The sequence below is a fragment of the Oreochromis aureus genome, linkage group 23, assembly GCF_013358895.1.
Source record: "Oreochromis aureus strain Israel breed Guangdong linkage group 23, ZZ_aureus, whole genome shotgun sequence".
Lineage (NCBI taxonomy): Eukaryota > Metazoa > Chordata > Actinopteri > Cichliformes > Cichlidae > Oreochromis > Oreochromis aureus.
In genome coordinates, this window is record NC_052963.1 from 35,710,123 (window position 1) to 35,727,361 (window position 17,239).

A 17,239-nucleotide genomic window follows, 5' to 3' on the forward strand; every position below is an offset into this window, starting at 1 on the left:
GCACATCATTAAAAAAAAGACTCGGCAATAAGGCATGGATGAAACATTGCAGTATCACTAGTCAGTCACAGGAAATGGTTTATGATAGTAATCCCTGCCTGTTGATTACCAACAGGATGACAGAACAAGAATGTTCCAGTGTACGTCACTAACCCAGACATAGGCTTAGGCATGTGCTCAGCCAAAAAAAGGGAAAAAAGTATTTAGTAAATAATAAAAATAACAGTAATTTAATCATTTGCACACAGTAGCAGAAATTAATACTGTACATGATAATTTAGGGTTAATCTATTTAAAATGTATAATATCAGTAAATGATATTATTTTTATTTTTTTTTATTTTTTTTGATGTTATATATATTATATGTAAATGATATTATTGAGCTGATTTGGGGTTTTGAACTTGCATTCTTACATTTATACTGCTTGTATTATTGTGTAGTAATACTTCAGTCAGGGACTGTGCACAGTCTGATTCTGTCATCTCTGACCGTCTCTGTTGCGACTCAGATTCACACGCACACGCACACACACACTCAGAAAGAAAGCTCACCTCACAGAGCGCCAAAAATTCATAATAACCCAAAAGTAATAAAAATGATGAAAAATCCATACAGCTTATGGAAATTCTGTACAGGCTGACATATATGACTCCAGATGGACTAATGAGCACTTCTTTCTGTGCTCAGACAAAGGCCCTAACCAATTCTAGACATCCAAACTAGGTCCACAATTTGGTCATCCAACCATGAGCCGACATGGACGTCAAAATGACATCTTTATTTCAACGTTTACTAAACTTCTAGTGTTGATGTCAATAGGGCCTCCATGCACGGGCTATTTATAGTCCAAATATGGTCATTGTGTCTTTTCAGTGTCAAACTTCGACTCATTATAGACGTTGATTTTATACTGCTTCTAGAGGCTCTGTAGTCCCGTGTTTCCAGAAGGTGCAAAAGCATGTTTTTAGTAAAGAAACAGTTATGTGTGAAGGTGTGCAGAGTGATCAGCAGACATCTATGAGATTGCTGGGCTCCTGAGATAAAACAAAAGTGAGCAGCTGCTCGGTGGATGTTGAGCAGAAATGTCCCCAGCTTCTCACAGACAGTTTCAAAATGTGAACATCAACAAAGACGAACAGATAGTCCAATTTATACATACACACTGGAACAAACTTCTTTCAGTCCTGCTACCGATCACAACTGCATTCACTTCCTCTTACAGAGCTCTTCACAATAAAACAGGATACTTGTGAAAATGAACCATATATAATGCAGATGCTCATTTAAACTTATTAAACATTATTATTGTTGTTGTAGTCTTCTTAAAAGGAATTCCAACATTTTTCCAAATACTTTAACCATTAATATTTTACATTTTAACATTTTTAATTTTTCAACACATTTTAATTACTGACAGTTTTAACCTGGTTACAAAAGCATAAGTTGATCAATTGAAATAAATAAACCAGTTAAAGAAAAACAGAAAAATGTAAAACCCCTCCCCAGCGTCATTGAGAGGCTCAATAAAAGACTGGATAAGGTTGAAAGCCACACATCTGAGTTGGAAAAGTGAGTCACTGCTAATTCCGACTCTATTGCCAGTCTGGAAAAAGTACAGACTCTGGATAGGGCACACCGGACCCTCCGCAGCAAACCAACACAAGATGACCAGCCACCAAGGGCATTTGTAGTGAAATGTCATTACTTCACAGAAAAGGAACTACTTCTTAGAAAGGCAGCCGAGGCTGGGGTGATAACAACCACAGACAGGGATCATATTCGCACACTGCCAGACTTCACCCAAGCTGTGAGTAATCAGTGCACCGCCTTTACCGAGGTGAAGAATCTACTTCGCAGTTGCAAAGGAGTCAGCTACGGGCTGAGGTACCCAGCGAGGTGGAGGATCACATGGACAGACAAGAAAGGACTTTTAAAGACCCAAAACGTGTAAAGGAATTTGTTCTGAAGAAGTTAACGAGTGCTTGAAATGTGTCCAGGGCCAGGACTGTTCGCTCTCTCTTTTTTCTCTGCATTGGCAATACATAGTTTGGAGTAACTATGAATGGCTGAAACAGGTACAAGATAATAATGACAATTAAACTTTACAGATTCTCATTTACCCTTGGGCTATGTGTCGTTATCTCACTTTTTGCCGGCTAGAGATTCCAAAGTTGGTCTAATCATACTCTGCATTGGTTCTGGTGTGGACTAGCATGGTACTAGCACCTTCTCTCCACAGCACTCTTTGCTAGCCTCTTACTATGCCCTCAGTAAATGGAGCACTGACCAGCACCACTTTGGTGAGCTGGAATGACCAAGGACTAAACCATCCAGTTAAATGCAACAAAATATTCTCTCATCTCAATAAGCTAAAAAGTCACATTGTTTATTTACAGGAAACCAACCTGATGAATAAGGATCAGTCTAGACTTCTTAGAGGAGGCTTTACACAATATTTTCACTCAGATTTCAATAGTAAGAGCAGAGGAGTGGCTATTCTAATACATAGAGATATACAGTATGAGGACTCTAAAACTGTAAGGTTCTTTTTTGGGGGTTGTAATATATCATATCTATATCTATATAGATATAGATATAGATATATATATACCGTTTTATATACCATTTTACTTAAAGTCACTAATGATCTTTTACTCCCAGTTTATTCAACTTAAATCATTCCGCTCTTCTCTATTGCCAGTCACTTCTGGTGTACCCCAAGGTTCAGTCCTAGGCCCTCTTCTCTTCATAATATACATCCTCCCTCTTGGTGCCATTTTTTCAGTAAATTTGATCATCACTTTCACTGTTTTGCCGATGACATCCAGTTATAGCTCTCCTGCAGGCCTGATACCTCCCTCCCACCTTCTTCTCTTACAGAATGCTTATCTAAATTAGAATCCTGGTTCAGCTCTAATTTTCCTAAGCTCAGTGAGGTTTAAACTGAAATCCTTCTTATTGGCACTAAATCCAACCTACTGAAGGCAAATCATTTCACTCTCACTATTGAAAACTCCACGGTTCTCTCTTCACGTCAGGTTCAGAGCTGTAAAGGTCCGTTTTTGTTTATTAGTATAAGCTGTATAGTTATGATTAGTGTCCAGTAGAGGGCTCTGTTGCTTAGTTAGCGACAAGCTGCACTTCCAGCTCAGACTGGAAAATCAAAGACTTGTGGTGTACATGTGCCAGAATGCAGCTCTCAATGAAGCGCAAAGCAGTGTGATACGAGAGTCTAACAAAATAAACACATTGCGGCCCTTGGGAGGCAGAGCGAGGTAGATGTACTGTACTGTACAGGTTACTGTACTGTAACCTGTACTTGATTGCTGAGTTGATATTTTGTTATATTTATTACTTTGATTTATATTTGAGTTTATATTAATAATAAGCATCGAATAAGATGTATTTTGTGTTTCTGTTTAGTTTTCACGGTGCATTTTCACACCTCAGCACTGTTAGATTCTAATGAATCTTGAAGTAAAAACAATGTGAAATTCCAAATAATGTACAAGCTTCTTCTGCTCACCTTCAAGGCCCTTCATAACCTTGCTCCTCCTTACCTTTCTGACCTGTTAAGCACTACCTCTTCTGCCCACTCACTTCAATCTTCTTCTTCTATCCAATGTGCTGTGCCTTCTTTCCATGTCAGCACCATGGGAAGCAGCTTTCGGTTGCTCATCTCCCAGGCTGTGGAACTCTCTGCCCCCAGATATAAAAAAACATTGGTTCCCTCCTCCAGTTTATTTGGGTTCAAGTCTGCACATTCACTGTGAACTTAATGTTTGTTTATTTTATCTTGTTTTGTTTTTTATTGTTCTTCATTTTGTCATTGTTCTACTATGTGTTTTATTCTATTCAATTTCAAAGTCAAAGTGATCTTTATTGTCATCTCTGCTATATACGGTACAGTATATAAAGAGACAAGACGACGAGGCTCCAGTTACATCAGTGCAAAAAAACAAACAAACAATAAATATAAGAAGAGTAGGAAAATAAATATACACTTTAGGAGTAGGGGTAAAGGGGTCAGTAACAAATTAAAATGTACAATTTTCAGTATGATGCTTTTGTTATTGCTATTGTTAAGTGTCCTTGGGTGTCTTGAAAGGCGCTTTTAAATAAAATGTATTATGATTAATATTATTATTAATAATAATAATATTATCACTATAAGAATAATAGTTGTTTTTGTTGTTGTTGTGGCAAATTTGCAGTACAATAGACAGTTTGATGAAAAACAGCTGGACTGATACCGTTAGCCCTTTTTGCTGTCACTTTTCCTTGGTGGGCAGGGTTTGTGCTCTGAGGACCTTGACAACTCTGAGAGCGGTGCCCAACAACTGACACATCTATCTGTCCTGGACAGGTCAAAGGTGAGAAGCCAGGCAAAGGCAGACCCTGATCTTTGGCCCTCAAGCTAAAAAGCACATCCTGTTGTGCAGTTGTGCTATGGTGACTGTAAAACCTAATAAAACCTAATGGATGGAAATATTTCTTTTAGTACTGAATGTTAATTATACTAATAAATGTAATCAGAGCTTTTTATACTTCAGCATAACAACACATATAATATACATAAAATAATGAAAATGAGATATTTACTGTAGGACTGATTGTACTGTTTGAGCGAGTTTGAATAATTAATCTCCACTGCATGCTGGATGGTTAAAGTTTAGACTCGAGGTCAGAATCACTCTTTATAGTCAGTTTGTCGTGTGTATTGATGTTTGAGTTCACTCCACAGTTTCTCTTTTTCTGATCATAATCAGCATGTTGTGAAAAACCACACGTGTGCATATTGCACAAACATATTGCAGCTTCACAGCAGACGTGTGTCACTTCTTTTCAGAACTATCATTGGGAACCTATCATGTTCATCCACTGTAACCTGGCAACACTGATATTTGTGCTGACCCTTGATCGTCATGGTAAGTTACATTTTCTGCAGTTTGACTTTACTGAATATAATGATAATATAGCAAATTATGTATGTATATTTCCAGTTTATACAATCCTTGGAGGCCATGAGGCTGTGCCACATAGCAGACCATACATGGTGTTTTTGGAGAGGCACATGTCAGATGGTCGAAAGAAATACTATGCTGGATTCCTTCTGAATGAGGATTTTGTAATGACTGCTGCCCACTGCCAAGCCAAGTGAGTTTAAGTAACTTCATATTTTTCTATGATGTTTTTCTAGACTGATGCACTGAGAATTTAAATACATGAATAAATAGTCTCTGTAGGTGCAGAAGTTCTACATTCTCACAGAAACACTAATCATTGTATTCTTAGATGATTTTTTTTTTCACATAATTTTGTGTCATTTCAGGTCCTACATTGCCTTACTAGGAGTTCACCATGTGTATCATAATAATGAAATACAGCGCATATCTGTGGAACAACCATTTCCACATAAATACTTCAACCAAACCTCTTTTAAAAATGATGTAATGCTTCTGAAGGTAAGAGTATCCCTATACAGAAAGTACAATATAATGAAAATGGTGAGTCCCACATTATTATTTTTAAATGCTCCCTTGAATTTGAGTTTGAAAAAAAAAAATCAGTTTACAGTTTTTATTTTATTTTGTTTGTTTTTTTCTCCAGTTGAGCTCCAAGGCAATCTTGAATGAGAATGTGAAACCTATTCCTCTGGCAAGTCATGATGATGGTACTTTGCCAAAATCATGTATAGTCTCTGGCTGGGGACGTGCAGACAGGAATAGAAACTATATGTCTCCCAAACTTATGGAAACCAGCGTAACACTGATTGACAATAAGGAGTGTGCCGTGGAAAACTTCTACTGCTCTCAGGGAGAGACTGGTCCAAGCGAGGTAAGTACATTTTTGTAAAATAAAATGAAGTGACTTCGTTCAGTTAACTCACTTTTGAAGCATCACTGCTTCACATGCTGAATATTTACTTCCAGGGAGATTCTGGTGGTCCATTGGTCTGTGAAGATGGAAAAGCATACGGGGTGATATCCAGTGCAGTCACTCCACACTCAGGTGGCCCAGTCATCATTAGATTCACTAAAATTCCTGAATCCACTGAAACACAGCATCATGTTTGTATTAGACCTGCTGATTAGTCAGTTAATGTGGAAGCTGCAGAAATGAAAACAATCTAAGAAGTACCATGTCTTAATGCAAAATTAAGAAAAAATCTATAATCTAAAATAAAACATTGATTCTCAGGTTAACTAACAATTAAATTAATAATCTCTTGTTGCATTACTTTCTACAGTTTTTGGATAGTTCTGGGGCTTTGTTTTTTAAATGTTACCTTTACAAATGATTTCATATCTGCAGACGTCTGAAATCTAAATTTTGTTCAGTGAATTTAATATTTTATCTCATTATTGTTCTGTTCTTCATATGTATTAAAGAGATTCTTCAATCTAATGAGAAAATAAAATCCTCTAACTTTGTTTTATCTCATATTGTGTAAAAATAAACCTTTCGTATCTGTTTATACATTTCTCTTTTTTAGCATTAAATAAAATCATTTGTATAATGACCTCTTTGTGACTGTTTATATTTACTTTTTCAATTTAAACTGAACAGAGTCTGAAGAATAATGTAAAATGTTCACTTTTTTATAGCACACCATTAAAAAAAAGACTCAGCGATAAGCCACAGATAAATTTGCATTCTTACATTTGTACTGCTTGTATTATTGTGTAGTAATACTACAGTATTACTACAGTAATACTGAAGTATTACTATTTTTAACTTAATTTTATTTTAGTTTTTCAATGTATCATTTTTGGCATGTCAAGTGTACAGCACTTTGTGTTCAGCTGGGAGTTGCTATGAAAGTGCGATATAAATAAATTCCTTGCTTCAGTCAGGTACTGTGCACAGTCTGACTCTGTCATTTATGACCATCTCTATTGCGACTCAGATTCACACACACACTCAGAGAGGAAGTTCACGTCATAGAGCCCCCCAAAATTTATAATAATCCAAAAATAATAAAAAATGATGAAGAAATCCATACAGTTTATCGAAATTTTGTACAAGTTGACATATATTACTCCAGATGGACTAATGAGCACTTCTTTCTGTGATCAGACAAAGGCCACAACCAATTCTGGATATCCAAACTAGGTCCACAGTTTGGTCATCCAACCATGAGCCGACATGGACGTCAATATGACATCTTTATTTCATCGCCTATTAAACTTCTAGTGTTGACATCATTAGGGCCTCTGTGCACAGGCTATTTATAGTCCAAATATGGTCATTGTGCACATCTTTTCAGTGTCAAACTCCAACTCATTATAGATGTTGATTTTATACTGCTTCTAGAGGCTCTGTAGTCCCGTGTTTCCAGAGGGTGGAGGACATGTTTTCTGTACAGAAACAGATATGTGTGAAGGTGTGCAGAGTGCTCAGCAGGCTAACACATAATAAATCAGGTTTGTTTATAAATATCTGTAGTCATATATATCATATTGACAACAACAATGTTAATATTTGTAAATAAACAAATGTATTAATCATGTACATTTCCTGCACCTGTCATAGATGTCCACATGACATCCAAAAACATTACCCAGTCCAAATTTCAAGTTTTAAGACCAACAGACTCAAACACAGGTGTAAACAATCACAGTCATTCAGCCATTAGCAGTCCTCACAGTCACAGAGAGGGATTACATTATATCCGCTAATTGTTATTATTACATCTTCTGGCCCCTTCCTGGCCTTCAGTGGCTCCTGACCTTTGTTCATAATCATCATCATCATCATCCTGTGTATTTAAGTCCTGAGTTTCCTCCAGTTCATTGTCTTGTCATTGTCGATTCTGCGTGTGTGTTTCCAGTTCAGTCACGTCACGTCATTTAGTCAGAGCTGAGTAAAGTTTGACTTATCTGACTGTTTTGTTTCGCTTAATGCACCTTATAATCCGGTGCGCTTTTTGGTCCAAAAAATACGGTAAGTATTGTTATCTTTAATTAACAAGTACTTTATTTTTAAAAGTTTTGAATTAGGAATATTAGGAAAGTATTTGTGGATTATGCATTAGTGCATCAGGATCTTCCTGATTTTCTTTGTACTTGTTTATGAGGTATGATTAACTCTCAATTTGTTTTTACATGTAAACTGTTTTTCTGGCCACTATAGAGAAAGGTGCTCATGACAGCACACAGTTGGAATCCTGCAAGAGTCAAAATATTATCAAAATAAATTAAGGCTTTAATTTGTCAAGTGGTGATGCCTCTTTGAATCCTGGAATTTAAACTGAATTTCATTTGAATATTTTATTGTTTAAAAGTTAATTTAATTTAACATAAAAAACAATTTGGTGCAAACTTGATGGACTTTGGAGTGATGTTAATGAGTTCACAGGATCATATTTTTAAACATTTTTCATAAAAAATGGTAAGGCGATATTTACCTTCCTTAAGAATTCGGTTCAAAGCCACATCACTGAGCATGCGTATGCAAATGACACAAATATATAGGAAACATTTCAGGGTGAAAATGATCAGAGATAATTATTTCCCCTCAGTGTCTCAGCTGAACTCTCGACTGAGATCGCACCATGATTATTTACTATAAACTGACATTACTGACACTGGTACTGAGCTTTCATCAACAAGGTAAAGATCTTTACATATTTTACACACACATTTGTTTTTGTATATATACTTTATTTCAGTTTTCTCCCAGGCCATGCGATCATTGGAGGTCACGAGGCTGTGCCTCACAGTACACCTTACATGGTGCTTTTGCAGCTCCACAAGTCAAATGGTCATAGAACCTACTGTGATGGCTTCCTTCTCAATGAGGATTTTGTGATAACCGCTGCACACTGCCAAGCCGAGTGAGTCTAACACACTGGGGTTTTTGTTTTGTTTTTTGCAGTGGTAAACCGTTTTTTGTGTTTAGGGTCCTCCTGTAGAATCTGTGATCTCCAGATTAAAGTAAAGTCATATATTGAGACTGTTTTTATGAAGCTTCATGACTAGTAGATAAAATTACCCCAAAATAATTTTTTGCGTGAATAGAAGAACAAAAAATCATTATTTTTATCAAACAAATGATACACTTTTTTTTTTTTTTTGTTTTAGGTCCTACAAAGTTTTTCTGGGACTTCATAATTATCTTGATCAGAATGGTGTACAGCACGTTAATGTGCCTGGGAGAAATGCATTTCTAATGAAAGGCTACGATCCAGCTGATTATAGAAATGATATGATGCTGCTTAAGGTTTGCGTGTGTGTGTGTGTGTCTCTCTCTCTCAAGTAGCACTGAAATCCTGTACATACTGATTTTTATTTTACTTTTTTCCCCTCTTCGTGTTACTGAAGTTGAGCCCAACTGAATGCAGCACTAAAACAGACTGTTTTTAACAGCGCTAATATTTTTTATTTTTTTTAAAGGGTTTTCTCTCTCTCTTTCTTAAGTTGAGCACCAAGGCAGAGTTGAACGACAAAGTGAAACCCATCGCTCTCGCGGACTGTGATGATGGATCTCTGCCAAAAGCATGTGTCATTTCTGGTTGGGGAACAACAGAAAACGGTAAATCATCTGACCAACTCCTGGAAGTAAATGTGACCCTGACTGACAATGAGCTGTGTGCTAACACAAACAAGTACTGCTCTGAGGGTAAGAGAAGACCTGGTCGGGTAAGTGTATTTTTGTACACTAACATGAAGAAACAAACTTTGGTCAACAACAGAAATTAACTTCCAAAGCAATCACTAAATACTGTGTAAATACTAAATACTTCCAGGGAGACGGTGGTGGTCCGTTAGTCTGTGAAGATGGAAAGGCATATGGGGTGATATCCGCCAGCAAAAGAAACCCAGATGGCTCAACAATTCAGACTTATACTAAGATACCTGACCACAGAGACTCCATCAAAGAACATAAGGGAAAGTTACATTCTCCAACAACCGATAGAGTAACCATCATTCCTGTTTCTAAGGAACATCATATTTGTGTTAGAGATGCTGATTAGTCTAATAGCACATGGTAATTGACAGGAATTAAATCAGCTGTTGTGATAAACAGAACATTTGATAGTTTGTCAGATATGTGATTTTGGAATTATAGGGAATATTTTTGATTTTTGGCTGGAGAACATTACAGAGGCTTTGGTTCCAAGCATTTTTTGTCATTGTTTATTAAGTTAAACACAAAACAAAAAGTCAACTGATCAGGAAACTAACTGTCAACAAAGAAAATAATAATCACTGGAAACCTTCAATCTTCAAACAACATGAGGTGCATTTAAAAATCAACATGAACTCAACTGTGATCATCAAATTGTGTTGTATGCGTCCTTTTACTTAAAAAGAAAAAAACAGCTCAAACAGCGAGAGAAACCTTCCGGTGATAAACTGCAGATTCACATCAGAGAGAGGAAATGGTGACAGTAATCTGCATTTCCTGATTATTACAAAAATAATGAGAGACGCAAGAACATTTCCACATGTGTGACTAAGCCAGATACACGATACTGAGAAACAAACTGGACTTTAAATGACTCATTTACTTAAAAAGGAAATTAAATAATTATAATGAGTAAAAACTTGGATTAAAAATCTCTAAAATTAGAGGCTTATGAGGCCATAGAAAGGGGGATGCATAAAATAATAGAAAGCACATGAATGAGTACTGAAAACAGTTTCACTCGGTAGTTGGTGTAGATTTACAACAAAAATATGTTTTACCACATGTGCATTCAGATTTAATGTCATAACATTTATCTTCTCACTTAAACAGTGGTTGTCCTGCAATAGTTGAACAAACAGTAACGGCATTTCTCCGCAACTTAAACCTGTATAAGACAAACACATTAGTGTCTTTATTGAAAATAATTTTACATTTAAATTTAAAATTAATTGACAAGACAAATATATTCAGAAATTTAAATCAGTGTATAAAGATATGATTTTCATGCAGTCCAATGTGATAAATTCTCATGGTTATACAACATTTGGAAGCAGCTTCACAATTACATGACTGAGCTATAAATATGTGAAGGGGGTGGTAACGTGTGTGTTACTTCTTCCCACTGCTTTTTGAACACCTGTTGTACAAGAGGACAGTATTTTCCTTTTCGTATATATGCTCTGTTTTGTATATGTACACATATGCGTGAAATAAACAATCTTTCAATCAATCGCGTCTGTTAATAAACATGGTGAGCTTCATGCAAGCACAGCTTAATGGATGGTGGCCAGCAACACTGAGACTGTGCAGTGAATTAAAACTCGATTGCATCTGCTTGTTCACGCCAGACTGAGACAAAGCAGGGAAAGAAAGACTAAAGGCAAGTTTGTGTTTTACATAGATTTTACAGACCAGCACAATAAAGAATGTATACAGCAGTTTGTATAAAAGGTAGGATCTCTCCTAAAGTGCAGCCACCCATCTGCACACGGACTATAATACCATCTATCTATTTCTATCTATTTTTGAAGAAAGGTGTACTAACTTACTAATAACTTGCACTGTTGTAGGTTTCCACTTGCTTTTATATGTGATTTTATATATATCAGCTTTTTTTTAATGATCTGTACATGGCGAGTTGCTGAAGGTATAAGGTTCATTCATTTTGTAAAGCATCTTTAGAAACGTACTGAATTATAATTTTGTTGTTGAACTCACAAGTTATGTAAAAGACAGTTAACCAGTGTGAGCTCAGCTGGTCAGTTTGTATTATTGTGACAAAGGTTAGAGTAATGCACTATCCTGCACGGGTCCAGAGAGACTGTGGTCTGTTAGACTAGGTCGAGGGGAGCAGTGATGCACTTAAATTAAATGTTTATTTTTTTCCTAAAAGTGCTAAACCAAATGGTTGATTTTTCACTTTATGTTGCTAATGCTAACATAACCTAAATGTTATTAAAATTGATTATTTGCCAGACAATCAGACCACTAGACCCATTTTGTTTATCCATTGCTGTTGATAAATCACATTAAGCGTTAGCACAGCAAGAATATGTTGAAATAATTTTCTCAGCAAGTAATTTTTGTAACTTTCTGAGTTAATATTAGTAAATATGTCAAAAATAAAGAGTGACATGTGGAAATCACAAATATCACAACTAATTACATTTTAACCAAATTACAGTAGCTGGTAAATTAATAATACTAAGTTGTCAAAATTATAATGTCATATTTAACAAGTACTATATGGCCAATAAACAATTATATGGCTTTAAAAAAAAATCACATGGTCCTGTGGAGGATTCGTGAGCGGTGTCTAATGATACCATCCACCTACAACCACAGTGTGTTTGAGGTCATGGTTTCATATGAAGCTACAAGGGCTGGCACTCTCCACCAGTATATTGCCAACAAACCAGATGAGTGGGGCTTTAAACACAATAAAAGAACACAATAAAAACCAGTAAAACATAAACATGAAAAGTCAGGTGGCGTCAGCCACAGCATTAAAATCCAGTAAAAATCGGAGCGGGGCAAGGAAAACCCGGCGGCGTCCCCAGCCGTCCCGTCTATCTGTCCGCTCCGGAGTGCTGGAAAAGAGAGGGGGCAGCGATAGTCACTGTTCCTTCCAGTGGACCGGTTTATTGCAGCGCGATATGTCTCGGGACTTACCCCGGATGGGCAGAGCTCTCAACCCCGCCCGCAGCCTTTCTGTGCCACGCCAGCACTGCGGTCTCGCCGTAGGAGATAGCCACCAGCTATTTCGCCATCTCTGCTGCTTTTTTCTCCTGACCTGCCAGGCCCTCTTATTGGCCTCTGGGACCTCCCAGGTGTGTCAACTTAATAATCAGGGAGGGGCGGAGTCTTTCCAGGACAAGTCAACAATAAATACGATAAAAATAAATCAATCAATCAATTTAAAAAAAAAATGCAATAAAACCATGAGAATAAAAGACTGTACAATATTAAAATATTAAAAATAGTAAAACACAGCAACTCATGCACAATAAAAAAACCCTAGGTGACTTGTCCATTTCCACCCCGTGACATCTGCATAGATTAACAGTCTTAATTTATTTCTGCAGGTTTCAGATGTGCCAGTGATTTTAAATAGAAAGTGACATCTGTGTGTTTAAATGTCAAATAACAGGGTAATAATCTTTTTAGAAATTCATTTCCTGTCTGTTAAATTTGGTGGAAATATTTCATGTCATATTGTTCATTACTGGAGTAACTGGGATTGGAGAAAAATAATAAGCCACGTTCTCCAAGTACAAGTGTAGAGTATGGTTTTCGGTCTACCTTGAAATCATTCCTGTTACATGTTTTAACAATGCTGACTGCACTGTAGGTGGCTGACAGCTGCTGTGGTAAGCATGTTACATGTTTGTTCATGTGCGCGCTCGAACGTGCACGCGGTCAACGCGTGCCAGTGTGGAACATTATAGCGTGTGACGTCAGTGTCACGTGATACCTTTCCGCTTTGATCTGGTTCATAAATACGTATCTAGCCGCGGAGGATTTAGTTCCGAAATCGCCAAAGAAACTTGACACTAAAAATTATTACAGGCGCTAGTAACGGGATCAGCGAGCAAAAAAAAACTCAAATGGATTCCTTTAAAGCAGACAGTCCACAAGAGCCCAGGCCCACAGAAATATCTGAAAAAGAGATGCAGACATTTCTGTTAAAATCTGTCTTTATGACCCCTACAGGGGCACCGAGACGAGAAATGGATGAAAAAAACTTTATCGTTCAGTTTGTTGTAAAGCTGACAACAACCATCACAACAAAAACTAAGTTACTCATAAAACCCGTGGACATGTATGGACTTATAAAAACTGTCACAGAAAAGACTGCAGGAAAATTACCTGCAGAACTCCCAAAGTCTGTAGACAGGATGGTTAAGTCTGTTTTCCAAGGACTTAAGAAGGTGTACATGTTCAACGACTTGCTACATTCGGACATTGCATTTTGTCCGTTCATATTTGAAGCAAATGTGGCAAGAATTTTAATATCAGAAGTCAATAAGGTAAAGCAGAAAAGGATAAAGGGTTCTGTTGTTGGGGAAAATCCATTAGACCAGACCATTCCTGCAGAAATGTCTGAAGAACAGACGCAGGCATGTCGTTTAAACGCTTTCTTTGTGTCCAGTACAGGGGAAACAACAACAAAAACTGAAGAAAGAAACTTTATAATTCAGTTTCTTATTAGGCTGATCAAAATGATCGCCTCAAAGATGGACACAGCAACAAAGCAGGTCAACATTTTTGGCATTTTAGAAAGCGTTATTGAAATGGCTGTGGGAAAACTACCCGCACAACTTCCCAAATCTTTAGACAAACTCGTTAGAGCCATTTATAAGAGTCTAAAGAAGACATATAAGTCTAAACTGATGCTACAGACTGCCATGGAATTCAGGCAGTTAAACTTTGAAGATAATGTAGCAAGAACGTTGATATCTGAAACGAACAAGATGAAGGAGAAGAGGATAAAGGTTTTTGTTGTTGTTACGGAGAATGACGACAATTCAGCTGACCAATCCTCTTCAAAGACCTTTAGGAGGTTGCGTTCTTTTGGACAATTTTTGAAAACATTGTTTTCCTGCAAAGTCATAGTCAAAATCAGGCGATGATTACCTGCTTTAGTGTCTTAAAGTTACAGCCCTGTTTTTTCCCCAAAAAATAATTCAGAATCTCTCACTGTTATTGAAATTGTTTGCTAGTGTCCAACTAACACTTCAAAATGACATCTTTAAAATGGCCCTTGGCCCTTTCTGTGTGGACACTGCATGTTCTGAATCTCATTTGGAAATGCAAAGTTTTGCACATGAATGCAATTTAATTCTAAATTGCAAAATGCATTTGCTAAATATAAACAAATTAAACTAATGCATGGCTATGGTGTGTTTTTATGAATCTCGTACTCAGGTAAGAAATACTTTTGTCTTATTACTGAGCAATAATAAAATTTCAAAAAAAAAACCTCATGTCTTTTAATGAACCGCTTGTGTTTTAGTTTAGTTATAGTTAGTTAATGTAGCTTGAACTGAAACCTCAATGCTTCACGAGTCTGGTTAAAATAAACTAGTGCTTGATGATGTCACTGTTTGCTTCATGATGGATTGCAGCTCTGTTTTGATTTCAAAAATGTATTTTATTAATTGCTGGTCTCTGGTCTGATTTTTCTCCATGTAATTTTAAATGATCTAAAATTCACTGAGTGAAACGAGCGCCTCAACATTTTAGTTGAACTTGCAGACTGAGAGAGCTGCAAATTTTCTACACTTGTTATAAATGCATTGCAACATTCTACCTTGTATGGATGAAAAGACCCAGAGCCTGTTGACGGGTGACTTCAATCTACAGTAGTAATGTTGAGAGTTTGCAAGTGGCGTGCATGATTCTAGTTAAACAGGCCTAATGACAACAACTACAGCAATTTAAAGAAAATAACAAGTTATCCTGGGAGTGTAAAAAAGAAAGAGAGGCAGCATATAATGAAAAGGTATAATAATAAATTGCAGTGTTAACTGTGTGCGAGGGAACAGTGTGACTCCCACTAAATAGCTTGCACTTTGACTGTTCAAGACAAGTTATAAGTTACAGGCAGAGACAGAAGAAGTGTTTAGCAGATGACAGAAGCAGTGCAGTTAATGAATTTAAAAAAAAGGAGAGACATAGGAGAATAGATGGAAGAAAGTTAGTGAAACTGATGAAGAGTGGAATGGTAGTGATGTCTAGGAGAGAGGGAAGTGGACTTTTAACCATATTATTTAACACAATCTTAGAGAATGAGAGGATGACAGGATGATGAACAGTCTTCTGCATTTGATGCTTCGTTGAGCTTGCTCTTTTGCACCATCTGGTGGTGAACCATGGAGGGTACAGTTGTTTGCCATTTGGGTCTCCACCCGATCCCTTTTTGCTAGCGCACATGGTATTTGCATGCTTAGTTCCACACATAGAGAAAGAAACTAGAGCAGGAGACACTGAGGCAGGCCCAGAGGACAGTACGTAACGTGGACCCAAGCGCAGAGACGGACACGGAGAGCGGCACTCAAGTTTAACAAGTCTTCATTACAAAACGCACAAGTGGAAACGGTACACGGAGGGAAGAGTGCGTGGAATAACATTCTCAGCCTTTCTTATTTATTCCCACGCACCTGAGGAATCTTTGGAAGGAACTCTGTCTTCTGAGCAGGACTGAGATCTAAATTAATAATAAGTCAAAGCAGCAACATACAACCTTCAGTAATTAATTACAAACCTATGGTAGCATGAGTCTCTGTACAGTGCTCTGATCTGCATCACATAGAGTTTGTGATCACCTCTCTCTTACCTGGTAAAGGTGTCCAGACCAGCTGAGTTCTGTATGAGGCTTGTCGATGTGTAACTGGAGCATTCCTACTTATATCTTATAATGCCTCGCCTGACTCCTCCCATTACCTGTACCTATAATTATCATGTGGTTGGTTTTTTTATGGCTCCCAAACATTGCTCTGGAAGAGGGCTACAAATGTTTTTACAAATAAGCCGATGACAGAAAGCAGAGATCTGCCAGTGTCAGTGAAAAAAAAGTGCAGAACTCTTCACTGCTCTAAATTTAACTGCCATCAAGTCTCTGTTATTTCTGTGATTTGATTGACAAGACCGCATGTTAGAATATAGAATACACACTGAAGAACGACCAGTTTGCCGAGACGTTTCAGAATTCTGACCGCTTTACTTTTAATTAGTATTTAAATTACTTAAGTTATCATGTTTTTAGTCTGCACTAAAAGAAATTCAGAGTGAAAATTAGTTTTGAGAGTTTCTTAAATTTTGTAAAAATGATTACAAATCTAAAACTGAAATATTTCAGTAACCATTGAAGGTTTATTAGAATGTTTGCTTTAAGGAAGGGTGTAGAATACCCTGAGTCCGATTGTTCCTCATTCCTAATACAAATTCCAGCAACTATATCCTGAAATTGTGTTTGTACACCTTGTCAGAGAGCTGGTCAATATTTAGCCGTCTCTTGATAACAAGTTCTGTGGAAATGTGTGTTTATTATCTAAAAGTGAGGTAAAACATAAATCCAGTGCAAGGTATTTGTATCTGTGCGGATTAAATGTGATTTCAAATTCAGAAATTAATTTCCAAAAGCATTAAAAACGGTGTGACAGAAAAGTGTAATTTGTGCAGAGAACAGAAAAGTAAAGTAAAACTGAATCTCTCCAAGCACCTGCAAAGAAGGTGCTCCGGATCTCTTGTTCCGAAGAAACCAGTGAAGCAGAGCAAGCTCAAACATGCACGAGGAAGGCAATGATTGCTCTTTAGAA

At 37.0% G+C, this 17,239-nt stretch overlaps 2 protein-coding genes across 3 annotated transcripts; both read left to right on the plus strand.

The window, feature by feature from the left end:
• The first annotated feature begins 1,657 nt into the window (after positions 1-1,657).
• On the plus strand, positions 1,658-6,838 carry LOC116323266 (granzyme G-like). 2 transcript variants are annotated; one of them, XM_039607432.1, is made up of 7 exons: positions 1,658-2,077; positions 4,295-4,375; positions 4,852-4,930; positions 5,006-5,159; positions 5,335-5,467; positions 5,613-5,840; positions 5,936-6,838. In XM_039607432.1, the coding sequence occupies exons 3-7, from the start codon at positions 4,873-4,875 to the stop codon at positions 6,095-6,097; spliced, it is 735 nt and encodes a 244-aa protein (XP_039463366.1). In that variant the 5' UTR covers positions 1,658-2,077; positions 4,295-4,375; positions 4,852-4,872; the 3' UTR covers positions 6,098-6,838. The 2 variants fall into 2 exon arrangements, with proteins under 2 accessions (XP_039463366.1, XP_031599412.1); XM_031743552.2 differs by lacking the exon at positions 1,658-2,077 and having other exon boundaries at positions 4,270-4,375.
• A 1,671-nt stretch (positions 6,839-8,509) lies between these two features.
• LOC116323265 (mast cell protease 1A-like) lies at positions 8,510-11,148 on the plus strand. The gene is made up of 5 exons (XM_039606418.1): positions 8,510-8,617; positions 8,688-8,841; positions 9,089-9,227; positions 9,425-9,646; positions 9,754-11,148. The coding sequence occupies exons 1-5, from the start codon at positions 8,560-8,562 to the stop codon at positions 9,979-9,981; spliced, it is 801 nt and encodes a 266-aa protein (XP_039462352.1). The 5' UTR covers positions 8,510-8,559; the 3' UTR covers positions 9,982-11,148.
• The last annotated feature ends 6,091 nt before the right edge of the window (positions 11,149-17,239 follow it).